The sequence below is a fragment of the Melospiza georgiana genome, chromosome 1 (assembly GCF_028018845.1).
Source record: "Melospiza georgiana isolate bMelGeo1 chromosome 1, bMelGeo1.pri, whole genome shotgun sequence".
NCBI lineage: Eukaryota > Metazoa > Chordata > Aves > Passeriformes > Passerellidae > Melospiza > Melospiza georgiana.
The window spans coordinates 44852382-44879941 of record NC_080430.1 but is presented as its reverse complement, the minus strand read 5'-3'; the positions used below and the strand labels follow the sequence as shown (position 1 = coordinate 44879941).

The 27560-nt window shown below is 46.3% G+C and overlaps 2 protein-coding genes and 2 non-coding genes across 4 annotated transcripts in view; 1 reads left to right on the top strand and 3 right to left on the bottom strand.

The window, feature by feature from the left end:
- Nucleotides 1–7068, top strand: part of TMC2 (transmembrane channel like 2) — a 30875-nt gene extending 23807 nt beyond the window's left edge. Inside the window, exons 18-20 of the mRNA XM_058033785.1 lie at nucleotides 4131–4209; nucleotides 5337–5457; nucleotides 6563–7068. Of these exons, the coding sequence (XP_057889768.1) occupies nucleotides 4131–4209; nucleotides 5337–5457; nucleotides 6563–6816 (454 nt within the window). The 3' untranslated portion in view covers nucleotides 6817–7068. The remainder of the gene's footprint in view (nucleotides 1–4130; nucleotides 4210–5336; nucleotides 5458–6562) is intronic.
- A 13560-nt stretch (nucleotides 7069–20628) lies between these two features.
- Nucleotides 20629–25209, bottom strand: RPSA (ribosomal protein SA). The gene is made up of 7 exons (XM_058025709.1): nucleotides 25140–25209; nucleotides 24722–24889; nucleotides 23708–23826; nucleotides 22227–22472; nucleotides 21268–21396; nucleotides 20860–21028; nucleotides 20629–20768 (listed from the first exon to the last, which is right to left on the bottom strand). The coding sequence occupies exons 1-7, from the start codon at nucleotides 25207–25209 to the stop codon at nucleotides 20674–20676; spliced, it is 996 nt and encodes a 331-aa protein (XP_057881692.1). The 3' UTR covers nucleotides 20629–20673.
- Nucleotides 21917–22075, bottom strand: LOC131094919 (small nucleolar RNA SNORA62/SNORA6 family). Its single transcript, XR_009115818.1, has one exon. It is a non-coding gene; the product is annotated as a small nucleolar RNA SNORA62/SNORA6 family (small nucleolar RNA).
- LOC131094912 (small nucleolar RNA SNORA62/SNORA6 family) lies at nucleotides 22969–23126 on the bottom strand. Its single transcript, XR_009115816.1, has one exon. It is a non-coding gene; the product is annotated as a small nucleolar RNA SNORA62/SNORA6 family (small nucleolar RNA).
- Nucleotides 25210–27560: the final 2351 nt, after the last annotated feature.

Here is a 27560-nt window from a genome sequence, read left to right as displayed (position 1 = left end):
GGCCTTGTAGATATCTAAGCTGTCACAGCTTCCATATGAAAAATTTTCTGTAGCCAGCAGGAAATAAATGGTCAGTCTCAGCCTGGTGCCTTTTGGAGAAGCAATTTCTGTCACAGCTGGTGTTATTTAGAGCACAGCCAAGACAGGGCATTCAAAAATTACATGTTCCAAAAATATGCAGAGTTGTGAGCTTTGTTTGGGTTTGGGGGGTTTTACTTCTTCATTTTCCAAGTAATACATCTGGTATTTGTTTTAGTGCCGTTTGATCATTTCAGCTTTGAAATCAAACTTAAATCCCCAGCACCTTCAGCAGTATTAGGATTAGCTCTCCTTTTATTTGAAAATATATTTTTGGCACCGTTCTTGAGGCTTTACAAAGCTATCAAAATGAGTAGGAGGGCTGTGGCCAAATTCTGTAGGCAGTTCTGAGCACTTCAGGCTAATCAATGGGAGATGGGGACAGAGCTGGGGAGCCTGATACATACAGAGATTCCTGTTCTGACTCTTTCTGGGGTATCCACACTTTGGAGATGAGCCTCTGGGCTGATCCTTGGGCACGGTGATGCTTCATCCTGCATAGCTACACTGAAGGTAATGCCATTCAATTCTATCAAATACTAGTTCCATACAAAGTTTCTTATACAAACAACCTGAGAAAAATCCTAAATAAACTGAAAGTGACATGTCATCCCTCTACTTACCTCAAACTACTTGCTCTTTTTAATCCCAAAAGGATGATCAGGTACTGTACATTCTGCAGGCAGATCCTACACCTGTACAGACCAGAGCAGGTCTGTGCAGGAGACACGAAGTCTCACAGCACACCCCAGCATATATTGAATTAGAAACTCTGGTCCTGGGGGCTTCACAACAGCACTGGCAGGTGCTACTGCAAACACAAAATGGAGACTGCAGAACACCCCAAATGGGCCACCTTAACAAAAGGGCTGCAGGCCAGGTTTCTGAGGCTTTGATGCAGCCCTCAAAAAAGCTGATGGGAGAGAGCACTACCTTTGAAAATAATGTGTTTTTTTTTCCAGTCACAATCTCCTGCCCTTTCCTCCACTGTCAGGTGGGAAAAGTAACAGCACAAATTCAGTTTATTTGTTGAAGAAACACTTTTTATCACACCTTCCCAGTGCTGGCTATTCCCATAGCACAGCTTTACCATCAGTCCAACTCTCCTCAAGACACAGTTTTGTCTCTGCCCTGACTTCCCTCTGAGAACTGAAAGATGCCTTATGCCCATTTTACCCAAAACATCCTCATTTTCCAGCCAGATACGCTGCCTGTATGGCCTATATGTATTACACACTTGTGATTCCCAGCTGTTCAGCTCCCAGGAGAGTCACAGCCCTAAAGAAGTGGCTTCCCCCCGTGGTGCCTGGACCAGTCAGACCTATGGCCCCTTGGCAGCAGCTCTCACATGCATTGGTGCATTGAGAGAGCACTGGGTGCCTTGCAGAGGCACTGATTGTTATCTACGTGCTCACCTGGCCTGTGATAATCCCACAGACAAAATCACAGTGAACAAACAAGGTTGTTTCTTAAGGCTTTGGCCCTTTTCTCTCTTCCTTTTCAGTCAAGTGCCCAATTTCCTGCCTTGTCTCTGAAAATCTTCAACTTCTGCTGTGGTGCAGACAGGCAGAGAGGTTTAAGCTGGAACTAGCCCGTGTGATGAACCTCATCCAGTTTTCCAAGAGATTGAAAGCAGGGAAATGCAAAAGCTTCATTTAGTCCTGATGAGCATGGAGCCAGAAGCTCTCAAAGCAGCAGGCAAGGCAACCTGCAATCCAGCCTAACTAAAAATAGCCCCTACAAAGAGCAACAGGTGGATCATAAATGGACAGTCTGTTGATTTTGATTGCAGTCTCTCAAAAATGTGTTTTCCACTTATTATGGACTGAATTAAGTAATTTTTTCTAGTCATGACAACCACTTCTCTTTTATCCAGGTGCCATCCAAAACTTATCTTCTATTTATTTTGGTTCTTAGCTCCTGGTTCCAAACAATGATGGGGTCCAGTGAGTGACATGGATGTCAAGCTCACTGTCCTGCTTTTAACTGCCCAAGGACAAGGGAAATGGAAATACAGAGAAAGAAGAATGAAAGATATTGTGTCCATGGGCACATCACCTAATCCCACTCAGGCTGACAGTAGGATTTCAAGCTGTGGCCTGCAGAGCTTCCTGGCAGAAGACAGAAGGATTTTACTGTATCAAGAAGGGGGGAAAATTAAAATTCCTCTGCAGGCTAGAAAAGGATAGTGACCCACACTCTCTCCAGAACTGGGGAAGCAATACATCAGAGAAGAGGGGCGCCAGGGTGTCATGGTTTAAACCCACTTGGAAATTAGGCACTACCCAGCTACTTGCTCAACCTCTTCTCTCTGTCTCCAATCCTGGTTGAATGAGGAGGAGAATCAAGAAAAACTTGCAGATTGAGATAAGAACAATTCAATAATCAAAATTAAAGTAAAATATAGCAATAATAGTAAATGATAATAATAAGGGAAAAATAAGTGACACACAATACAGTTCCTCACCACCACTGACTGATGACAGACCCCCTTCCCAAAACCAGACTGGCCCCTGTTAAAGGTAACTCCCCCCTATTTATACACCAGGCATGACATTCTATGATGTGGAATATCCCTTTGATCAGTTCAGGTCACCTGTCCCCCCATGCTCCCTCCCAGTTTCTTTTGTGTAACTCCTCACTGGCAGAGCTTGAGAAAAAAACAAAGGTCAACTTACGATAAACAAGAATTAGGAAAATGAAAATATCAATGTGTTATCAACATCATTCACAGCCCTGATTACAAAGTAGTATTTTCTTGATAACAGAGCTTGATAACATAGAAGCACTAAAACTATCATGCCTTTACAGAAGAACAAAAAGAAAAACAATTTCCAAGAGGATTTGCAGGACAGAGAGTCTAGATCACCAAGACTGAGTTTTGGGTTAATGTTAGACAAAAGGAAGCAAATGTGTTTCCTCTAAACAGACCTCCTAAAAAGCCTCAAGAAAGGCAATCCTAAGCACCACTTCCTGATCTTCCACCTGGAAACCCACATGCCAGTACAAGGTGCCTTGCTGGGCTTAGGGCATCAATTGATGAAATCCTTGAGTCTGGTTTGAGTTTGATGCGCCTGGGCTGGAGCAACACACACAGGTTATGAATTGTCAGGAAACCGTTTTTCTTTCCCTACCTTTGTTTTCCTTCTATAAGAGAATTTCCTACTTTATTAAAAAAAAAAAAAAAAAAAAAAAAAAAAAAAAAAAACACAACTATAGCAATGAACTGAATGGCTGGTACTTTTCCTGGAAATGGCTTGGTGTCCCTGAGCAGATGATGATTATAAGTCCACAAAAGCAGGAGAGGACTTTTTTTTACCACCAAGATATTACTGGCTGGTGAGTGTCAGAGGTGGCACGACAGGCCCAGACACCTGGGCATGTTGTAAAGCACAGCCTCCCTGTGTGCCAGAGGCTGGCAGCCAGCATGCCCTCTCCCATCCCCACTGGCCTCTCAGTTCCCACCAGTTTTGGCTCAGTTTTCCACTGGCTTTGGTGTGCCCTTTTTGGAGAAGAGAGGATCAAAACAAAAGCCCATGGCTCTGCTCCAACCTGGCTTCAACCTTGCTCCCTTCCAGGGATAGAGGATGCAGCTGGTCCTGGAAAAGGGGGACTGTTCCTTGAGCACTGCTTTTCAGGAGAGGTGTCAAGGCCCTATTCTACCACTGCTTCCCTGGTTTTCCAGTTTTTGCCGAGGTCCCTGTGTTATGTGGTCACAGTTCCATCTCAAGGCTGGTGCCTGGTTTCCCCAAGGTTGGTGCAAAGGAAGCAGAGAGAGCCCATGGCCAGCCAAGGTGGAGGCACAAGGGCAGGCTGGTCATTTTTCCTCTGTTTGAGTAGAACTGAGCTTTGGATGGGCTCAGCCTGTCTTGGCTAACCCTGCCACAGGCAGCCCAAATTTTTCCTAAACCTTGAGCTTCTAAAAGAAGTTTGGAGACAGCTGGTGGGAAAATTAGGAATTAGAGCATAGGCAAACAATTACATGTTCCTTGCTTGTGAAACTTTTTCTTTCCCCTGATCCTATCACTACAGCACCATGTTTTCTTTTCTAGCCTCACCATCTATTACCTGAATGCTGTGTCTAAAGCATATCAGCGCGCCAACGCAGAGCTGAAGAAGAAAATGCAAATGGTAGGTACTGATCTGGCAAAACCACCTTTGAAATACCATGCACTTAAATCCTGAAGCACAGCATATGCTTTAAATCACTCTTCACTTTGGTGACACAAGAAGATGACATATTTTATGCTTGCTCAGTCCCCTCTGATGGTATTTAATGTCTAGCTGTGCAGAGTGGTCACATCCCATTGTAGTCTGCTGTTTCATACATCAGAACTACAATTGGCTTTGCCATAAACTGTGGTTTTCATCTACAAAAGTAAGCTACCTCAAGGTTCAGACAATCCTTTGGTGTCTGAGATTTCCCAGGAACAATGACAAGTCCGTGGAAACCAAACCCATTTCACGGGCACAGGACAGAATCCAAGCCAAGGAAGCAGTGCCACATAAAGCAAAACATCACATAAAGCAGAGATTGGTGCAACATTAAAAGTGAGGATGTGAGCACTGAGAAATGGGACTCCACGAATTACATTCAAATGCTCAAACTCAGAATCAATCACTTGGCCTAAAGGAAGTGTCCTGGTGCAAAGGGCACCCTCAGGTACTGCAGCAGGTGAACCTGTGCTACAGCATGCTCACATTTTAGGGCATTCTATTTCACACTGCACAACCTGGCTGGAATCAGGGCTAAAGGGATCACAATGCAGGACTCAGCCCCAGCCAAAAGTACAGATTCCCTCTACTATCCAGAAGAGAATCTTTTGCAGCCCTAAATGTATGCAAGTAATGCCAAAGCCAGCCCTACAGCCCATCCCTGTGCTGCCATACCCTCTTCCTCTGGCATTTATCCCTGACACCCTCTCTCACAAGAGGCTCACATTTAAAACTAACCAATACACCAGAGAGGGCAGATTGGTAGCTGTAAAAACACACAGACAGCCTGATGGATCTAAACCATGTTATCTGCAAGTGCTTTGCTCTAACAGGAGCAGAGCCACTGTTTTCCAGTCCTGCCTGGGATGTACTTTCTTTCCTGGAAACACCTGATCACCAGATCAGGATTCAGCACCTTGAACCTGGCAAAGAGATTCATTCATACCAACAAACATTTAGCCAAACAAACACGATACCAGGCCACCATTTCCCAGATTACACCTGCAGTTTTTAACTAAACCCAATGTTTTTTATTGATGCAGCAACGAGAAGAGGAGAAAAACAAGAGAAACAACAAAGCCAGTACAAACCCTATGCTGCAAGATCTCGAGGATTTGCTTACACCAAGTACTAAGACTGAAAGTCCCCCCAAACAAGCAGAAGGTAAAATTAAAACAATCTCCCCATAACACTTCCAAAATGGCTCATTTATCCACCAAAGTGACCAGTAGGATTGAGAAACTGGAGGGATACACCTTAGCAAGGGATCGGATGAGTATCACTGGCACAGATTTTGTCCTGTTGCAGAAGTCCACCTGCCAATGGACACTCAGGAAGGGCACATTTTTAGAGTGGATTATATCTCACACAGGCTCGTCACAGTGGGAATTGTAATCTAAAATTATGATTCACATCCCAACTATTAACCATGCTGTTCATGAAACCAGCAATTTATTCTGGGAATAGTGTTTAAACTCAGTGTTGTTTCAGGGCTAGTGAGTTGAGTCAGACTTTTTCTTCCTGAGTTGAGCTTTTCATTGGAAAATTCTTCATGAATGAGGCAGAAACTTTTCACAGGATTGGGTTAAGTCTTAGAGCAAATAAATGTGTGCTCTAAGATCTGCTGTGGAGGTGCATGGGCAGAAAAAACCAGGAGGAGGCATTAGCACCAGGACTGGGTCATTTTCAAAGAAAATGGATACTCCAGGCTCAATCTCAACCAGCCACTTCCTGACTGTCAGAGCCTCCAGCTCTCACTTGTGCAAATCACCTGAAAGATTTTGATTTTATCCTGGTACATGTGAGAAAAGCAGACTAGTGCCACCATAGCTCCCATGAATTTGAAGGGCTGAGACAAACTGGAAGGCTCAGAGCAACCCAGGTCAGATCCCCTCCAAAGCACATCAAGGCATTCATTTAAATGGATATAGTGCTGGCAGTGTTTTGAGTGCACTGAAAATAAAGACTAAAATCAGGAATTACCTACCACACTCCATGCCTGGGTGTGTGCCAGCATGGCTGGTAGGATTATTGTGTCTTGTCAATGCTTCTGTAAGAAGCTGAAAAGAAGGGTTGGGCAGCAGAGACATGAACTGGCTGTTGAGTTGTGGGTGAGAACATTCTTGTTCCTGGTTCCTTCACTCAGATGCTTAAACACAAACCCCCAGACACTCTGGTTATTGCACAGAGAAGAAACAGCAGCCACTGGGGAGAGGACAAAAGGCAGTGCTTGCTACAAAGAAAATAACATTCATAATCTTTGCTCTAGACAAGAAAACAGAGTCTCCAAATGGACCCAGCCCTGCCAGGCAGCCAGGCAGAGGAGAGGGCCTGGCTGCCAGCCCCATGGCCGGCGGGAGGGGAGCAGCATTCACCGCACCATCGCCGGTGTTTGTGACACAGCCACGGACGCTGGGCGCTCGGGCACCCTACCCTGGCCAGCCCAGGCCGTGGGGACACCCCCTGGGCCCAGTCCCTGGCAGAGGGAGAGGGCAGCTATGCTACCCACGGGCTGCTCGATAACCTCAGCAAGGTTTCTCCTGCGCTGCATGAACTGCTGTAGCTTTGGTAGGAAATTATTCCCGCATGCTGGACATCCCCTCGTGGTGCTCTCTATCTGCCCAACACTCTAATGCAGATTTGTTTAGATACTTAGTAGTGATTCTGAGTTGTAACCCCTAAGGGCTGTGCTGATTTTGATCCCAAGGGAAATGGGAGGGGGTCAGAACAAAGTTCAGCTGTGACATTGCTGAAATGCTTCACACAGGATGCACTCTGTGGCCACCAACTTGCTCTGTGGAGCAAGTGCTTGCCAGTACTTTCAAAGGCTTCTTTAATTAATAAAAGTGGTGTGACTTTACCTGTCATTTAAACTGAGGTTTGTGGTGGGTTTTTCCTTTGTTCCTCTGCCTGAAGAATTTAGTGTTCTTATTAAAAATTGAGTGTCCCTGCTCAGCCACAAGGCAGCTGCTACTAGCAGTAGAGGATTCCTACCAGAGAGAATGTTTTTCAGCTGCATTTTGTCCCTTGTCATAGCTTTCCTAGAGCCTACCTCCTCCAAACTTCCATCTTTCAAATCTCACCTCCACTTTCTCTAGGTTCCCACTCCACTCCTCTTTTCACAGTCTGTTGACAGCAGCTTGCACCATTATTTCAATCCCTAGATATGATTCCTAGTCTAGCAACATCACCTAGCACAACTGAGAGACAAACAGTACCTTGGCCTAGTTTCTGATTACAACCATTTAGAAATTCCTGTTGCCATTTAAGAACAGTAGAGAAGTACTTCCAGGAGATGCAATCAAGACATAAATAAAAGGAGCCTTCAGAATTTCTCCAAAAATTAAATCATTGCATTTTTCTTTCAAATACAGCAAAGTCAATGGGTTGCTTCTAGAAGCAGCTGTTCCTGGTGCACAGCTCAAAGTGAGGAAAGTGAAGGGAGACTTGCACATCTGATCAATGATCATCGGTCTCCAATTTATTGATCCAGCTTACACACTTTTATAGTAGCGTTAATTAAGCTCATACATATTGCAAAAACCGAGCTCATCATTAGTTACAGATTACATGCCAACCCCTCCTTTGTTGCTAATACCTGTGGCTTTCTTGTTGAGACTAATACTTGTTTTTTACATCCTGCTGACTACATTCAAGGACTCCATGTTTTCCACCATGTTTTTCTCATCACTTAACCAAGCACAGAGTGTTATAGTTTATCTCGTAAGGAAAAAGGCTGAGAACTGACTACTTACAGCTGCTTTTTACTGCTTAACCAGCTGTATATGATCATGGCCTTTTTCTATAAGCCATGTCTGAACAAAAGTCTCCAACATCAAAGTCAGTTTGGCTGTTCCCAGGACACTGCTGTGGTCAGGGTTGGTCATCCTCCTATGGAGCCTCCATGTGAGAAGCTGATCATTGGATTTATTTCCTGGGCTTGGAAGGACATTTCTCTGATCTGGGTCCCACAGAAAATGTCTTGCCTTGCCTCTTTACTGTTAGAGTTGCTGATGCAACATAGGTGTGGTGAGCTCTCTGCAGAGATACCCATTCACTGGACTTGAGAAAAGTCCAACAAGAGAAGGCCTTTTCCAGGAGACATCCTTCCTTGGCCTTGGAGGTGTCCATACTGGTCAGCAGGTGCTGGGGGAAGGTGTTTGAGACCTGCCAACCCAGAAGGACATCACAGAAACAACACAGTGCCCTGATTTTGGCACAGCCTGTCTGCCCTGCAGACTGATTGCATATCTTAGGGACTGGTTGCATATCAAGGAAGAGCACTCTCCTCCACTCCTCACCTCACACTGAAACACAATTTGGAAAGGAGAGGACGTGGCTTTAGATCTCACTCACACCTGCTAGCCAACTCAAAGAGGCTGGAAGCACATGTGTGCATACATGCCTGCACACATATAAAGGCAACAAGAAGCATTATCAAGAAGACATAAAGAACTCCAGACAGGTTTTGAAAACCAGAGAAGCAGACTTAGACCAGATTAGTCACCATTACAAGATTTGGATACTCTCTGAATCAGGCCAGCAATAATATAGAGCATTCCGAAGCACTGTGTCATCTCTGGAGCACACAACTGCCCATTAGCTAATTACTCCTTCTAGGCTTGTTTATCTCTAATTATAATACATTAGGGTCACCCATTGATCAGTGTCTGTTGCAGGCTCAGAGGCTCCAGGATACAAGGGTGATAACATCAGCCAGACAACTCCTGCAGGCCAGTGGCAACTCTCTGCCCCAATCCAGTCCACTGTGGGATCCTCTGTCAGAGCACTGGAGTCATGAAAAGTGTAAAAATGCCAACCCTCAGTCCTCATATTAACTGAAATGATTACTTATCTCTTGGAGCTTTGAGTCCATTTACCAGTTATTCACATGCAACTGAAGGTTAAACTCCACAAATCACTGGAATATTCAGTAGCGTTTGGTTTCATTCCTATTTTTCTATTGCTAGAAACAGCAAAAAGCCCTTGTCTGAGCATTGATTTCCAACACCCTAACATTTGTTGAAAGACTGTATCCATCCCAATCTTCCTCCAGGGCTCAGTCTAACTTCAAGGGGAAAGACAAAAACAAAAAAAAAAAAAAGGAGAAAAGCTCAGTGGTGAGTACTGGGAACCTCCTAATAACATCTCTCACAGCTCTCAGTTTGCATTCATAGATCACTGGAAGAGCCCTCTGCATTGCAAATTTTTCACATCTTGTACTGCCACTAGCTCAAATGCTGCAGCCAAGAGGTTTTAGTAAAAAAAAAAAACAACACAAGGAAATATCTAAGCTTAATCATTTTATTATTTTTCTCATCAGAGATTTGTTTTTAAACAGGCAGCTCTCATGGGCAGCAGTTTTTAGTTTGCATGGCCAGGCAGAGCATCTGCTCAGTGTTACTAATAAACAGGAACCTCAGCAAAATAAAAAAATTTAAAGGGCAATTTTGCAAAACACATGGCTAAGCATGAGCTGTGAAGGGGATAACAATGTGCATCCCTCTCTTTTAGGGTCAAAAACATAATTCAGACATTTCTATTATAAAGAGCCCAGCTGTATACAAGATAAGGTGCTTTCTGTGCTCTCAATGAGCAGAGAACAGTAGACACCATTAAGCAGGTTTGCTCACAAAGCCAGAAAAGAATGCAAAGAATACACTGATTTTGTATTTGGTACCAAGGCACCTCAGATTCTCCAAAACAGAAAAATCAGCTTTTTGCTGCAGAAGGACAGTAAGTTCTTTTCAAAAGGGAACCTTGAAACACTTGAACTTGTATTTTCATGTGGCCTTTATGAAGCTTTCCAAGGAGAGAAAGGGAAACAAGCTCTGGGTGCCACCTTTACTGACAGCACTCCTTTTCCTGATAACCTCACATATCCTAAACAAGCAGTCAAGATCATCTTGAGCTTTTATCCTTGTCTCCCATAGCTAACCCTGCACTATGACAAAGCCATTTATCACACATTCTGAACCTCTCCAGAAATAGAATTGTCACCTTGCTTGAAAATGTGAGCTGCAGAGGTCTTGTGTGCCATCCACCTCTGCTCTTCTTTGGAATCTTTCTCTGCTCATGGACAGGAGAGAGGGTTTTCTCACACCAGCTAACAAACCAGAGCTCTGGGGATGGATTTTTAGTTTCTTTCAGGGTGCTGAGGAGGGTTTTCAGCTGCACATCCAGGCTAAAGAAACCTCTCACCTACAAACAGGCTCTAGACACCACAAGAGCCATTGTAGGGACAAAGAACACAAACTGCACTGGCACCAACACCAATTTCTCAGATCTACCCTAAAAAACTTCCTCTGACAAATCCAGGTAAGAAAGACAGCCAAAAGCCACTTCCCAGAGAAAATTCCTGACGATGGAGACTGGGATTTTATCAGTTTATCCTGCCCCACAAGCTCCTGTCTGGCTGGGCCAGAGCTCTGCCAGTGCCAGTCTGGGAATGTTCATCTTCAGGGAACTGAGCAAAGGAGTCTGGTTAGGTCAGACACGAGATAAATTCTAAAAGGATTCTGCTTTAAAGGTCTAACCCCAAAAAAACACTTAAGTATCTGTGTCCTCACAGGAATTAAGAGCTTAAATACTGCATTGTGCTCATTTGTAGAGACCTAGCTCTTTTCTTTATATCTTTGGCTTATAAAAGGCACCAGTACCTTAAAAAAAAAACAAACAAAACCCTCAGGAAATACAAGCAAGAGACAGATAAAAAAGAAACTTCAGAATTTCTCCAAAATTCAGGTGGTTGAGTTCTGCTTTCAAATACAGAAAAGCTGAGAGGTTATTTCTAGAAATAGCTGCCCCACTCAAAGGAGGACATTCACAGACTGGCACCAGCAGAAGCCCAGTGAGGCAGGGCCACTGCCAGTGTCAGGAGCACCAGAGCAGCTTCTATGTTGGTGAAGATGCACTAAGAATTAATGGAATGTCCTGTGGGCCCTTGCCTTGACCCCAGCAGGCCATGGGTACAGCAGGTCTCCCACCCAGCATGTTCAGACCCCTCCCTGCACTCCCTGCAACCACGAATCAGTGCTTTTGCTGGCACTGAAGCAGGTCAGACAGGGACCTTTGAGCCTCACCCCACCACCTCTCTAAATCACATCCCTTCAAAGTAAAAATGTCCTGGATAAAGAAAAAAAAAAACCTGAGTGCTTGCCAAAAGACTTTAAATTAGTGATTCCCCGCATTTTTGATCCATGTTGCACGCAATGTTATCAGCTCTCCAGCCTGACAGCCGTGGGGATTTTTCTGCTCTCTGTCGTGGTTTTGCCTGAGCCCTGAGGCAGCAGCTTGTCCTTTGGCAGGTGGCAGCCTGGCTTCATCTGCAGCCAAGGCTTTATCACTCCCAAATGCTCAGATTCAGTGTTCCCCTGGGGAAAAAAGTGACTCTGAAACCCCAGGATTTTAGGTCCTGGCCCATTTCTCACAGAACATAGTCATCAGTGCTGAATCAGAGCCCAGCCTTGTGTTTTAAATGCACTGTACCAACACAATGCTGGGCTGTGCTGAGCTAATGCAGGGAGGCTTGGCTCTGCTGCAATCACAGGGCACAACTCCCTGGGGTCCCTTCCCATTCCAGCACCTATAAACATCCAAACCCAGCTGTGAGCATTGTCTCTAAATCTTCAATTGGTACCACACGGTGCTACTCAGAGAATACCCAGGCTCTCCATGACCTCAGCAAACAAAGGCCACCAACCTCCCATGTATCAGGAGACAGTCTGTGTGGGCATGTATCCACACAGGCCCCGAGATCAAGATGAGTGGATTTTTTAAATGTTTGAGAATTTGTATTATTTTCTGCACCACTCCTCCATGATTGACAGCAGAACTGGAAAGCACTGAAGCACAGAGATTTCTCTCTGCAGCTGATGCTCCGAGCATGCAGGTGGAGGGAGGAGAGCTGACAGGCACCCAGGGATGGTGGATAGACAGATGCCATTTCCCAGCAAAGCTTTATGTGCATCAGCATCAAACTCCACGGAAAGACCCAATGGACAAAAGTCACTTGAAGGTGGAAGAGAAGCCAAGGGGAGGAGAGGGACAATCAATGAGACAATCCTCACCTCCTGGGGACCAGACCCAGGCAGGAGAGCAACAGTGGGACACAAGAATCTCCAGTGCTGATCTCAGCTGTGCTCCCTGGAGGCTCATGCCCGAGGAACAAGAGTGGGATTTAACCTTTAACCATCCTTTAACCCAGCTCACAGAGCTGGGAAATCAGGAGGGTAGGAAATTCAACAGCCCTGCACCTGCCTTAGGGCCAGCGTGGGGGTAAGGGCACACTGCACTCGCCACTGCTTCACAAGGCAGTGAAAAAGCTGTGCAAGGAAACAGCTGCAGGATATAAAAGCAGCAGAGCTTCTCCATTAGGAACCCAGCAATGCTTGCAGAAGCTGCCAGTGTCATCCCTCTCCTGGCAATGTGGGAGGGAGAAAAAATAACTTCAGCTCAGTTGAAAATAAAATGAAAACAACCACAGCAGCACAGCACTGTTACCTGGACTGCTTGAGGATAGACAAAACACCACAGTGATCAAGGGCACAGATCAGGTTAGTAGGAGGTGGAACATTATTTTAACAGCATTACTAACTCATTTTTCCAGGGAAGAGCAGCAGCAGAAACATCCTAAGCAGCTGAGTTCTCCCCCTTCCTCCATTCTCTCTCCCTCAAAGCAAAGTTGTTTGGGGGAGCCAAGGCTTACCTCCTACAAAAGCCTGCAGATCCAAACCTTCTTCTAATTAAGAAACATTTCACACATATGGGACTTCTGGGTTTTTTTGGATAGCAGCAGCAGTAAATAATTCAGTGCCTTGGCAGATACGTAGCATCTTCCAAATATGAAGGCTATTATCAGATTTATTTTAATAAGGTGCCTGGAGGGCTCAAGGCCAGGAAGACAGGAGAAAAAAACCCACTATAATAAAACCCATGTCCTTTTCATTAGCCAGAGCACTTTGCTACAGCAGCTTGGACAGAGCAGCACAAACACTGCCTGAACACCAGCAGAGCTTCGCTGCCACCACAGCAGCACCACTGCAGCTTGCAGGTCCCCCAGCTCCACCTGCAGCTGCTGCAGTGGCCAGGGCTGCAGGGCTTTTGCACAGGGCCCTGGCAAACTCAGCTTCTGCTCCCCAAGAAGCCCTGCAGATTTTGGAGGAAAAGGCTGCAGAAGCATTTTGATATCACATTTGCAAACATAACAAATGAGCCACTGGCAAGGTTTTCTTCACAAGCAGCTGCAGCTCTGCCTGTGGAACTCTCCACAGTTTCTGTTCAACTTTCCCCACACAGGATGGTGTTGTGCCACAGCCACAGAGACCAACAGTGGGGAAACATCTGCCTTAGCACCACCCTGAGCATTGACCCATGGACAAAAGCAGTTCCTTTGTGCAGAAGTGGTGGAAATCTCTTGTAATCCATCTCCAGGGAAGGCCCAGTGTCACGAACATGCTCTTTCAGCACTTTATGTCCTCCTCAGCACCTATGCCAGTAACAGGGAGGGTAAGTAGCTTTTAAAGACCTTTAGCTGGCTCTGAGGAGCTGAACTAGTCCTGCTGGAACAGGGCAAGTCACCACCTGGGTGTGCCACACTACCACAGTGCCACTGAAGCCAAGCACTGTACTTGAACAGGTTATCCACCAAACAGCCAAAATCATCCCATTGTTGGGGATGGGTCAGACACACATTGCTCACAGCACTCCTCCAACCCAATGCCCAGAAGGAAAAACAAATCTCCACCTAAAATAAAGGGTTTCCTCTTTCCTGCCACCACCAGACCTTGATTTCAGAGGAAAGACTATAGAAGGCAAGGCAGAGCCTCTGAAAGTAACAATTAAACTATTTGTGAAAATGCTGTTCCACCTGGCCTTCTGGGTGAGCAGGGAGCCTCTGGCAGTTTTGGGGGCTCCACAACACGCAGATGCATCCTAGACAGCATCCCTTAAATCTCATCTAACCAGGAAGATGTGCCAAGCACGCTTTTGCCACAGGGGTCCCTGTGGTACCAGCAACTACTGCCTGAGCAGCTACCACAGATGCTGAGCTCACCCAGCCTAGGAGAGCAAGGAGGCAGCTGCTCTGTGCCTGGTGCCCACCCTGCTCCCCTCTGGCTCACACTGCCCCATGGGAGGCACTCATTGCTCACCTCTGTATTTTGTGTTGCAATTATCTTAACAGCAGAAAAACAGTACCTACCCAATGGCTAGAAGGGAAGGTCAATCCACTGTTCTTGTAATGATAGAAGATTTAAGATAAAATTCAAAGAAAGCTTGACACTTACCTTAAGAGAGCAAGCTCCGTCCTTGAGATCCCAGCGGAGACAACACAGGCCACAAAAGAATGGCTTCACGGAGCACTCATCCCACCTGGGGGCCATGCAGAGTTGATAACTTGGCTCATTTTAAATCACAAGTTGCAGATTTGACATTTTAACATTTTAATAAAGTTCCTTTTTCTATATTCAAGGTATGGTTTGAGAAATCCCAGTTCTCATTTTGAAACAATAAGCACAAACACGTAGCTTTCACAGAACAAAAATAAATATAAAATGAGCACAGGCAGCATAGGAATCAAGCAGAATTCCAAGAAAGGCTTAGGGAAAAGAATTATGACTTAAAATTTGTCTCAAAACTTTTCAAAGGACTTGAGCCCTTGAAGTCAGAAAAACAAGTTGCTAGACTTCTCAGCCCTACTGAAAAAGCTGATGAAGAACCCCTACCTGCTTACAGCACACAGACAAAGTGGGTTTGCCTCACAAGCCAAGAAGAAAAGCCAGCAAACAGCACATTCACTCCTTCCCCACACCAGCCCTTGTGAGAAAATGGTAGGAGACACTTCAGCCCGTGGCACCTGGGGCTTGTAAAACCTTACCCAGCTGGGAGCAGGAATGAGGCTGAAAGGAGCCTTCTGAAAAGGTGCTGCAGAGAGGGAAGTGGTGGTGTCTTTTTTTTTTTTAATCTTTCCTCTCAAATTAGAGCCTTTAACAGCAAAACAACAAGTGAGAGAAAACGGTTCACACCTGATTCCCTCTCTGCATATGCTGCTTAATTTTTTTGTATATAAACAAGGCCAACAGGTGCAGTGAATTGTATACCTGGGAGCTTTGGGAGTACTAGGGAGAAGATGAGCTATTCTAGAAAATGCTGGAAGCAATAAGCCAAACAGGAAAGATGAGTTAGAAACATGGCTTTCCAACACGGAGTTTCTTCAACTTGGAGCACTCACAGCCAGTGGCATCCCACACTTGCTCCCTTAGGGAAATTACAGTCAAGATCAAGGTTTGCATCAGTATGGAGGCAAAAAGTTTAACACTCAGACACTTGGAGAAAAATAGTAGGGTTTCGGTCGTTTGAGGTTTTTTTATGTATCCTATTGTCCTGGTGAGACGGCACCATTCTGGTACAGGGAAGTCAAAAAGCCAGGTGAGGGACAGCTTTGTACCTTCCCTTCCCGGGTGTCCGCCCTGCCCAGCCCTCCTGCCAGGCGGGGAACGCGGGAAGCACACACAGCCCCATCTACCGGGCACCGGGAAGGATTCCCGCACTCGTACTCCGCAATTGTGCAGGCACCACCGCCATCCTCCTGTCACCTGCCCGGGGCGAGCGATGTTGGGGTGCTGGCCTGCTCCCGAAAGCCGCTTCCATCACCATGCCGGTGTCTGATGGAAAATACTGGCAGCGTCGTCCTGACCTGGTTCAGACCCAAAAAGCAAACATTGAGACCACCTCCTTCATTCTGAGCAGCCCCTGGGCTCTCAGGTAAGGTGGCAAACATTTTGGAACCAGTTCCTTGGGCAGTGCTAACTAATTCAGCACTCCAGGTGAGAACCCGAGCTTCCCAGCAGCTTTCCCGTCTGTGTGGCTGCATCCCAACATTCCCAGCTGCAGCGCGGGCAGGAGCAGTGCCAGCACGCCCTCGTATGGCAAAAGCTTGCCGCAGTCTTTGGCACAACTGCGCCCCGTGGCAGAGCAGCTCTGAGTTTTGAACTGCGCCACACCTGCCACGCTGAGCTCCCTGCTCTGCAAAACCCTCAACCTGACTGACCCACACACCTGGTGGGAGGGTGCACAGTCCCACTGAGCAGCCAAAATGTTGTTTCAGTCCTCAGCATCCAGCTCTGGCCCACGCAATAGACCCTGTTCTCCCCTTCTGAGCTGCTAACACCCAAGCCCCATACCAAGGGTAGTGGGCACAGGCTGTCTCTGTGCACTGTGCTGTTGTCACCTTATTGCAAAAGTTCCATACCTTCTCGGTGATTTCTCATGGGCATCTCCTTGCAGCACTGGCTCCTTGTCTCTCACAGCACAGTCAACAAACTCCAGCTCTCTCCTCAAGCAGCTAACCCACTTCTGTAGCTCTCATCCTTATTGGACACAGCTGTGGCCTATTAAGGGCAGGCCTGTTCCTAATCTTTGGTGGTTAGTGCAGCTGCAGCTCCTCAGGTGTGAGACTACCTTCTGCACTATCTTTTTTATTTTCTTACATTCTATCCCTCCACACTGTGGCACCCCTTGTCCTGCCCAAATGTCACCAGCAAGACAGTACCAAAACAAAGAGTGAGCTTGTGACTCAACCCCAGAAACCCTGCTGCATGTGGTGCAATGGCATTTAGCATGAAGAGAGAGATTTTCTACCAAAGCAGGTTTCTCTGGCCTTCAAAGCATGGTTTCAAAGCATAATTTCTAAGTATGCATCCTGCATCCCTTTAGAATTTATTTTATTCATGCTTCAACAGAACTAATAAAAGCAATCTTGTAGCCAGTGAAACAAACACTGACAGAAATATTTAGGACTCCATCACATGAGAAGACATACCAGGCAAACTAAAGTCTTTATTAACACTTGATGAACTGAGGGTTTAAGCAGCAGCCCAGAAAGGACATGTTCTTTCAGCTATAGAGATGTCAAAAATGTATCTTTATTATGTAGTTCTTTTCAACAGTGACTACCGAGTGTATAAATGAACAATGTAAAAATGAAAATGACATGCTTCCAAAGTTGGACAGCACAAAAATGGCAGTGAGTATTCTTAAAATCGTAAGTATTAAAAAACTAAATAAAAACAGGTTCAGAAACCAGTGCCCCATAAAGCAAGAAATTGAGAAAATCAGTGTTGTGACATAATAAGATTGTACCCATCATGCCCAAGGTGTTTATCACAGTCTGCCTCTGCGCAGAGCTGATCAGTGATGCTCTTCATTCCCAGTGCTACACACAACTGTAACACTGTCCTACCTTTACCCATCATAGACTCAATGCAGATCAGGTTTTCACTGACTCTGAGGCCTTGTGGTTTTCACAAGCTTTAGGCTGCAAGGGCTGGGAGCTGGTAGTGCCAAGCACTAGCTAGAGAGAAAAAACTGCCTGAAATGCTGGCTGATGTCTCTTTGGAAGCTGCAGGGTGCAGTGGGAACAAGCTCCAGCAACACCTTGGTCCTACAGCAATAATGATGTAAATCTGGAATGCCTTTTTTTTCTCCCTCTGCCAGGGAGAAAATATATTCAAGATGCCAGGCTTCATCTGTCCTAAGAAGGTACAAGATACACAGCTTTGGAGAGTGCTGCATTTATTTTGCAGATTTACCATGTGCTTTACTCCATGTAGAGTCTATCTTCTTCAAGATGCTAGTAATTCAAGGAAAAAAAATTGTTCCAAGATCCACTCCAACTGCATGCAGCATGCTCACAGTCCTGGCTGGGGAAGAAGCCTCCTAAGAGGAGCAGTGAGGTGAATTCATCACACACATCTCCGTTTCCTTTATATACTTATACAGTGCACAGATATGAATAAACAGGCTGACAATATATTATACTCCTAAAAGTCAGCATCAAACACCCTATAGCCATTTTCACAGTTTCACAAAATAAAACAGACTACAGATGCAAAGAGTGGAACATTTTTGCAGCCTGGATTTAAGCAGAGATGAATCTCTTCAGCTGTGCATAAAACCCTTTGCTTCCTGCAACAGAAAAACCTCGGTGTAATCTGACAATACATGGATACTAAAAATATGGTGATTATTTAGGCAAAGAAGTGACTGGAGAGGAAAAGGAACATCTGTGAATGGTGGCATATAAATAAGGGAGGGAACTGGAAAGGCTGCATGTATGAGACATTCATGGATCACACAGTACCATATTGGCAAGGACTGCACAGCTCATTTGTCCAGAGGGGTTCTACCATGCTCAGAAACCACAGCATGCTCAGAAACCAAACCACAGGCAGCTCCTGCTGAGACCAACTCTGGAAGAAGGCTATCCTAAGGAGTTCACCCAGCCCCATTCTACCTAGTTCCATCAACCCAAATCAAATACAAAGAGAAGGTCACATACAAAGGAAACACTACCGTGACCCTCAATAGAAATTGCCACTATATAGAGACCTCTGCCTAAGCCATTTTGGGTCAAATCAGATCATCAGATCAGTCCAGATCAACAGTTACAATTTTTTTCAGTGTTCTTATTCAACATCAACACTGCACCTACCAAAAAAAAAAAAAAAGCAATAACGAACAAGCCAGTGTCTCAAGGATTTGCTCCTACCTCCTCATTCCTCTACACTGTCTCTGTAGATTACATCTGCCAGGTATTCACCACAAGGGAAGCTCTGGCAGACACAGGATCTTTTGCTACATCTCTGCTGTTGTCTCCACTCCTGTTCTTCTGGCATGCTGAGGATCATAGCCTTCCTGCCATGAGCGCTCTGCTGTTACAGCCAAGGCTGCCTCCTTTCCTAAAAAGGCTGCTATTGACCCCCTCTGCAGTGCTGCAGGCAAACGAGCCCTCCTACTCTACCCACTGCCCCAACAAGGTGATTCTGAACCCACATGCAGAGATCTGTCTCCTGACCGGGCTGTGCGGATCCACCTGCCACTGCCAGCCCTTGGTTGCAAGAATGAGAATCATGAAAGTCAAAGTGATACTTTAGGAAATACTTCAATGAAGACAACCACATTGCAGTAACATGCCAGGAATATTTCAGCAGCAATTACTCAGAACCAATTGATTTAAAACAGCACCATCACCCACACAGGAGCTGTCTGATGACTTCTACATATTCCTTAACAGGAACACATTCGCAGGAAAGAAGTTACACAACGGATAAAAGGGGCAACGGTGAAACAGCAACAGTAACAGCAGAGATTGAATGTATCAAGGGGTAAGACTGTGCTCCAAGTTTGGAAATTTTTAATGGGGCAGTGAAAAAAAATCTCCTGGCCAACAGATCTTTTGAGACAATCTCAAATCTGGGGAGTCAATCAGCAGGTATATAGTCCCCAAATGACCAGGCTCTCAACACACCCTGACGCACAAGTGACAAACCTCAGGTGGCAGGAAGGAGCCTCCCCCTGCTGGATTCTGCACAGTAGCAAAGGATGTGCCACAAGCACACTTCTGAGGAATGCAGGGAACAAACAGAGCTTCTCTTTCTCTTTCAGGAACAAATGGTGAAGAGCTCACCTGTTCATTATTAACAAAACTTTTAGTCACCCTGCATGTAGTAGGTAAAGACAAGAGGAAGAAAGATCAGTCTCCTTTGGACAGATGCTGTGCAGTAATGCATAACTTGCTTTAGGTTTTTTACTGCTAATATGCACTATTACAATAAAATTAAATGAGCACATGCACCAAGAGAAAACGTTCTTTACAGGTTAATTGGCAGTGCTGAAGGTACAAAAAGAAGCATCTGCAACCACACCAATATGGGAAAATTGATCCAATCTGAACAATATTCACCTCCAACAAGCAAAACCCCATTTTCCTGGTCTACCTCCCATTATTGCTGATAATCACAGCAACATAATCTTTAAGAACTAAAGCAGATTAATTAACCTGTTTTTTTCCTGAACATTACTGCAGTATTTTTGAGGAAGGAACTGGTAATACTGATGCTAAAGCTGGGATTCCATCAGGGGAGCAGCTCCCAACTCAAGGGCTGTTCACCACACTGTTCAGTCAGGCCAGCACCCACCAGAACCATCCTCACCCTGGCAACTTGTGAAACCCCAGGTAGAGCAACAAAATCATCTGGGTGGACCCAGACAGGCTGCTATAAAAAAAAGAAAAAGTTAAAGCAAACTGCTTCACCCAGCCTCACCATGTCCTCTCCCCTGACCACACACACTGGCTGCCTCCTCACCTGGGTGGAGCCAGGGAAGGCAGGAATGTGAGACCAGCTTCACAAACTGAGAAAGACAGGAGGGACAACCCAGTGAGCTGCTGCAGGCAGGGACAAAGCCCCAGCTCCATTCAACAGGGTGTAACAGGCATGCCCCATGCTACCCACGTGTCACCAGCCAACTTTACAAACGCAGCACCAGCACACTGTGTACTAAACCAGCTTTTATTTCTCTCACAGAACAGCAGGGCTGAAGTTAAGACCATTCCGTGGCAGTGCCAACCCACTCAGTAGCCTGGGCAGTGGGAGCTGCTGACCAGTCCTCGGTGGCAGGCTGGGCACTCCAGTCCTCTGCAATCACAAGCACAACAACACTTAGTGCTCCCCAGCCTTCCACCCACAACACCCCCCACTCCTCCCCACAGACACTCCCCAAACTGACCTGTGGGGAACTGCTGGATGGGCACAGATGGGACCTGCACTCCCTCAGACCAATCTGCAACCTCAGGCTGAGGAGGAGCAGTGAATTCAGGTGCCGGGGCTGTCCATTCAGTCTGGAATTCCTCCTTTGTGACTGCTTTCTCAGCAGCTGCCTGCTCCTCCTTTTCAATCTGCAGTGGAAGAGCCCAGCCTGAGTCTCCCAGGAACACATCCCAGAACACAACCCTTATATCAAGCATCAAACAGGCACCAACTGGGAATACAATTAACCAACCACCACAGCAGAGTGTGAAGTGCCATCATTACATTAGCAAAACCTGTCCTCCACAGCAGACACACGGGACCAATGGGACATGAGCACAAGCAGAACATCCCAGAGAGACACACTCCCTGCCATGAGGATTCCTACCTCCTCGGGATCCCTGTAGAAGTACAAGTCAGGCATGACTTCCCACGGGTGCTCACGGGAGATGGTGCCACGCATGCGCAGCACCTCCCGAGCCAGCATCCACCACATCAGGCCCACCGAGTGGGCTCCCTGGAACACAACAAAGTAGGCATGAGTTGGCTGTGAAGCTAAACCTTTCCAGAAAGAGCAGAAGACCTATTTGTACGCCAAGCTTGTGCTTGGTGAAAGACGTTATTTGCCAATGCCAGACTTAAGTACTTGAACATTAAAAAAAAGGTAACTTTTTAAGTTTCCAGCGACATTTTCAGGTCTCTGCAGAAATCAAGATGCCATTACATCACAGCCTCAAGTAAGTCTCCTGTTATGGAGTTTCATGTTGCTCATCACCCTCATGTGAGTCTCATCCAAAAGACAGGGATAATGCTCACCACATACTCTAAGAATGAAAAAATTGAAAACTTGACAAAATAAACAAAGCTTATACACATCCTCACGTGTGGCTTACATTAGTTTTGTTGACTGACACTTCAATAGAGATCTAAGATAGATTCTCATCTTCCCAGACTTTACCTTTCAGGTGATTTCTGCCAAGGTAATGTCTCAGAGCAGTTTCTCCATGAGTTCATATTATCTTTAATTCATATTCATGATCTGTGGCAAGAATGACTACCAAACTCCACTCATTGGGTCACAAAGACCCTCATGGCGTCAGCGAAAAATCCTGCCAGGTTACTATAGCACACGTCCTACACTTGAGAGTTCCTTGGCCAGAAACCAGCCTCAGCTCCAAGCTCCAACTGTGTGCAGTTCATTTTCTCCTCCCCACCCACCTGCAATAGACATTCATTAGCTCATCCCCCAAGGTACACGTGAGACACGAGCCAACCCTCCCTTGCAGAAAGCATCCATCTTGGAAGCGCACGGAGGAAGCTGACAGGAGCACCGCAGGGAGGCGATACCTTGTTATTGCAGGGAATGGCGATATCCACGTAGCGCAGCGGGGAGTCCGTGTTGCACAGGGCGATGGTGGGGATGTTGACGTAGGACGCCTCGGTCAGGGGCTGGTGATCCGCCCGCGGGTCCGTCACCACCAGGAGGCGCGGCTCACGGAAAGCCGCTTGGATCTGGTTTGTGAAGGTGCCAGGGGTGAAGCGCCCGGCAATGGGAGTGGCCCCAGTGGCAGCAGCGAACTTCAGGACTGCGCGCTGCAAAAGGGACACAGCAAAGGTGAAGCAGGAAAGCTGCATTTCAACCAAACCAGAAAAGGGCATTTCAGCCAAGTCACCTAGGCACTGCCAGTGAATGTGCACAAAACGTAACAGAACTATTTGCTTCCATTCCTGTGAAATCAGGGCTCACCACCTCAGAAAGAGACAAAATAAAAATGTTATTGGAAAGAGCTACACCCTGAATTTAAAACCAGTAAGTCAGAAAATTTAAAAAAGCCTTCTCTTTCCCGCAAGTTATTGGCAAGCTCTACTCCAAATTCTCATAATCAAATCAGAGAAGGGTGAATTAAACAAAAAGCTTACAAAAAAAGCAAAGCAGGTGTTCTTCCATTACTTCTGTATCTTTTTGTTATCCAGGAACTTCAAGGAAGCACACAAAAACTCAGTAATAAATACACACAAATTGTAGCTTTGCCCCTTGAAACAGCACTTGGCAGTTCTCATTCAATTTCAACAGCTTCCAACCTGTCAGGCATGTGGCAGGGCCTACTATCAAACTCCAGTCCTAGAGGGAGCCCCTCTCCTGGCGTTAGCGAAAACCCTGCCATCATTTGCTGTCGCACACTTCCGACACTTGAGAGCTCACTGGCCAGAAACTGACCTCAGCATCAAGCTTTAATAGTGTGCACATCAAGCCCACCTTTTTTCCTTCAGAAATCCATCCCTGAATCTCCCTAAACATCTGTGGCCCCACCTGCAGGTACCCAAACAACCTAACCTCACTCAACCTCATCTCAAACTCCAGTGACTAGTTAAACGTTATCACCTTCTACAACAGAACAGTTTTGCTAATTTAAGAGTCAAAATTACAAATATACTGGCTACTATACCTTGGTCAATGATAGAAAATTTCTTCTTTGGCAACTTTCATCTCAGGGGCTTACTGTCCCCAGAAAATCACCACCAATTAAACACAGTAGCTCTGGGAGGAAGGGGTCACCAGGGGACTGACCACTAATATGACAGAAATCCAACAGGAAGAAGGACATGGAAGAAAAACAAGTTATCAAATGCCTGGAAATGGGGAGTGGGTTTCAACGAATCTGTTTAAAGCTGCCAAGTGCAACACAAAAACCATGTTTACAGAAAGCATTCCTACAGTTAAAACTGGTGTTATTGCCCATTATCACCAAGCTGTCACTGGCAGGCAGTGATGCATGCAAGGCAAGGGAGTCCTGCTCCCAAGACTGCAGGCTTCCTGATGTCCATACCTGTCCAGTGTTCCTGGAAGAAATGACGCTCACATCAGCTGGGTTCTCAATGGCAACAATGGCACGAGCTGCCAGGAGCAGCTTTTCCCAGGTCCTCTTCAGATTGATGATGTAAATACCTGCCAGCAACAAAAGGCTTTAGAGGAACCAGCAAACACAAGATCCTAAAACAGGATAGCACTCCTCTGCCATTAAACCTGTCATATGGCTGTGGTTACTCCAAAATTTAAAGAATCAGCATCGTATTCAGGTCCCTCAAACACAACTGGGCAACCTATTCCACTGTCTGACGATCCAAGCAGTGAATTTTTTTTTAATATTATCTAATCTGAATCTCCCTTATCTTAAGCCCATTTCCTCAAGTCTTTTGACTCCTGGCAGGCAGGAAAGGGTGACACTTTCTTTCAGGCAGTTGTGGAGAGCAGTGAGATCCCCCCTAAGCTGCTTCTTCTCAAGACTAAACAAACACAGCTCCTTCACTCATTCCTCATGACATTTTCTGAAGCTTTCCTGCCCTTCTCTGTACATGCTCCATCACCTTAATGTCCTTTATGAAATAATGACACTCTAGTCTCATTCTAGCTAATGGAAAGCTATCCTGAAGAAAATTCTCCCCTTATGGTTCTAATGTCACATGCTTCCAGCATTTATTATCAAAAACCCAGTCCTCATATGAATTTTAATCTTGTAAACAGGGCAGCTTATATTGAAGACCAATACAAACCAGGAGAAATCGTTACTGAGACACTAAAACCATTTTATTAATATTGTAAAGAACTAGCAAAATTACTGAAACCAGGTGTGATTGATTTACCAGATTAAAGATCAAGACAGTCAAGAACTAGTATAATTGTCCCAAAATCAGTATTTTATTCTACTTTGAGTTAACACTGGTATGCGAAGGCCATGCAGAAACCATGCTAAAGAGATGAAGCGCTAGGACTTTTCTGCTCCTCCCAGTTGTGCCCACAATATCCCAGCTGCCCAACCGGGCCTCCCATCCCCCCTATTTACCATCGCTCTTCCTTTTGTAGATGTACTGCTCCATCTGGAAGTCCAGGTTGGTACCTCCCAGGTGGGTCCCGGCAGCGAGGAATTTGAGGACATCCTCCTCCTTCATCTGCAGGACATCGAGGCCTCCGGACATTGTGGGGTTTCCCTTGGGAAGCAACGACAGGGAACCTGCGGGCACAGGGACGCGGCTCAGCCCGGCGGGGACGCGCCACGAGGTCCGGCCGCCCCGGCCGCCATCTTGGGCCGCCTCCCGCGCTACAAGCGGCAGGCCTCGGCCTTCCCCGCGGCCCGGCCCGGCCCGGCGCAGCCCGGCCGCCGGCGGTGCGGCGGGATGCACGGTGCCCCCCCCGGTGTTATCGCAGGGCGGGGAACGCGTCCCCGCCACCCCCGCGCCTCCCGCCCGGCCGCCCCGACTCACGCTGACAACGCCGTGTGGAGGCCCGGGCGGCGCGGAGCCGAAAGAGAGCCCGCCCCCCACTGACGGCCATATATAGGCTCGGCAGCCAATGGGGCGCCTCGGGGGCGGGGCTCCGCGGCGGCGGCACCTCCCCGGCATCCCCGGGCCGCGCCCGCCGCTCCGGCCCCTTCCCGACACCGGCTCTGAACGAACGAAGCTCGTGGGATTTGTGGGATTGCGGATCCAGAGAAGGGGAAAAAAGCTGGTGAAGGGTCTGCAGTGTGAGTTCTGTGAGGAGTGGCTGGGGGAGCTGGGGGTGTTTAGCCCAGAGAAAAGGAGGCTCAGGGGTGACCCCTTACCGCTTTCTATGGCTGCCTGGAAGGAGGGTGTAGCCAGGTGGGACCGGCATCTTGTCCCTGTCAGCCAGCGACGGGACGAGGGGACTCTAGTTTCACCACAGAAGGTTTAGGTTGGACATTAGGAGGAATTTCTTTACCGATGGAGTGATTAGACTTTGCAATGGGCCGCCCGGGGAGGTGGTGGAGTCACCGTCCCGTCCTGGGAGGTGTGGAAGGGAAGACTGGACGAAGCACTCAGTGCCAGGGTCTGGTTGACAAGCTGGTGTTTGCTCATGGCTCGGACTCCGTGATCTCAGAGGCCCTTTCCAACTGAACTGATTCTGTGGTTCTGTCAGTCTGGAGCTGCTTCACAGCATCTTGAGGCTTCTGCTCCAAGCAACATAAAGGCTGTTTTTGAGGTCCTGAAGGGAACAGAAAGCAAAGATTTATTTTAAACATTTTACAATTCCATTTTTCTGCTGAAAGTGAAATATATGTTCTTAGGGCTGGTGAATATTTGATGGATTATATCTAGGCTCTAAATTGCCTGCTGTGGGGGGAAGCTTCTAAAGAGCTGCAGCATCTTCCCTGCACCCAATGTCCCCTCCCTGCAGGGGCACTGCTCTGGCACCACACAGGAGAGCTTGAGCAGCCAAGGCTGTTCTTGTCCTTTGCAGAAATGACAGTAAAAACAGATGAAATTGACACTGAACTTACACATCCTTGTTCTGCAGTAGACATTTTTGTGGTACTTGCCCCTTTTTTTGTGTGTGCTGTTGGGTTTGGGATTTTTTTGTTGTTTGCTTTTAAGAAACCACAGAAAATTATGAGATTTAAGAATCTTCACCATCTTTTTAAATCTTTCTTGTCCTATTTTCAGACCTGAGAAAGAAATTTCTTGGGAAAAAAGAAAGTGATACTTTACTATGTTTGCTATCATCAAGACCTGGATACATTTCTGGACAGATTTCTGGAGTGTGCAAATACTATTGCCAGTACCTTCTGCAAGTGATAGTGATCTTCACATCTTTCCAACAACAGTGTTCCTTTAGTTTTCCCCCTTCTATTTTAACCTGGGGGAGAATTGCTCAAGTAGCAGGTTACAACATCATCTCATGTATGTTCGTTTTCTCCTGGAAAATGGCTCTCTATCCTTCTTTTCTTTGTACTTATTAGGTGGTGTTAATTAGAGAGATCACAAAATCAGCCGTAGAATATGCTGTAAGAGAGTAATTCAAACATTTGCCACATGGTGGTGACAAAGTAGGTAAAATGAAACTCAGCAAGAGGTTAGTGTGCCCTCAGCCAGAGTGTGATCTGTTACTGCCTGAGAGATTACAGACATCTGTGGCACCGGGGTAAGTGCACTGTGGATGGTGAGAGCTGACCTGATGGGGCTGTATACAAGCTGTGTCTCTCCTGAGGAGACAGGAGCAGGGTGAATATTAGCTTAGGAAGGAAGAGGAGAGGTGGTGGTGATGTCACCATGGTGTGGATAATGGATTTTGCCTGGAGAGCTCTTCTGCACTCTTGAAACCCATCTGTATTAAAAATGTATTGAAAATAATGATTGTAAATTTAGTATTGAATATTGCAGAAAGTATGATGTTATCAAGAGTGCCACTGGTCAGTGTTATAGACTCCTTTGGCATCACTAATACTTCATTTATTTTTTATTGTTATGCTTATGGACCCTTTCTGGTAAACCATGAGGTCCACAGCCCATGAGATGGCTTGGAAAAGTGGTGATGAAGCTGGACAGTAAAGTATTTCTAATTATTTTCTTAAATAACCTGAAAGCTTGCCTTTATTTTTTTATCTGCATGCTGAGACAGTTTAAAATAATCTGTTACTAATGGACATGTCCCTCAAGTGAAAGTGTATCTATCTTATCACATGTTTTAGCCAAGGTTTCCCTTGTCCAAAGTTCACACTGAACTCTGTTACACAATTACATGCAGAGCTGCTGGCAGCTCCTGGGAACACCCTTGCTCTGCAGCAAGCAAAGCCAGGAAAGGTGGATTTGAGGCACCGGCCCTCCTGAAGAGCCAGGGAGACTTGGGGCCCACAGGTGCAGAGAGAAGTGTCCCTGAGCTACCATCAG

Bases quoted from the DNA above. Each gene is read 5' to 3' on its own strand.
- RPSA (XM_058025709.1), bottom strand. From the start codon at position 25,209: ATGGCCGTCAGTGGGGGGCGGGCTCTCTTTCGGCTCCGCGCCGCCCGG. The intron at 21,397-22,226 runs GTATCGCCTCCC...GTTGTGTTCCAG, and splicing joins CCATTCCCTGCAATAACAAG to GGAGCCCACTCGGTGGGCCT. The intron at 20,769-20,859 runs GTCAGTTTGGGG...TTGTGATTGCAG, and splicing joins CATCCAGCAGTTCCCCACAG to AGGACTGGAGTGCCCAGCCT.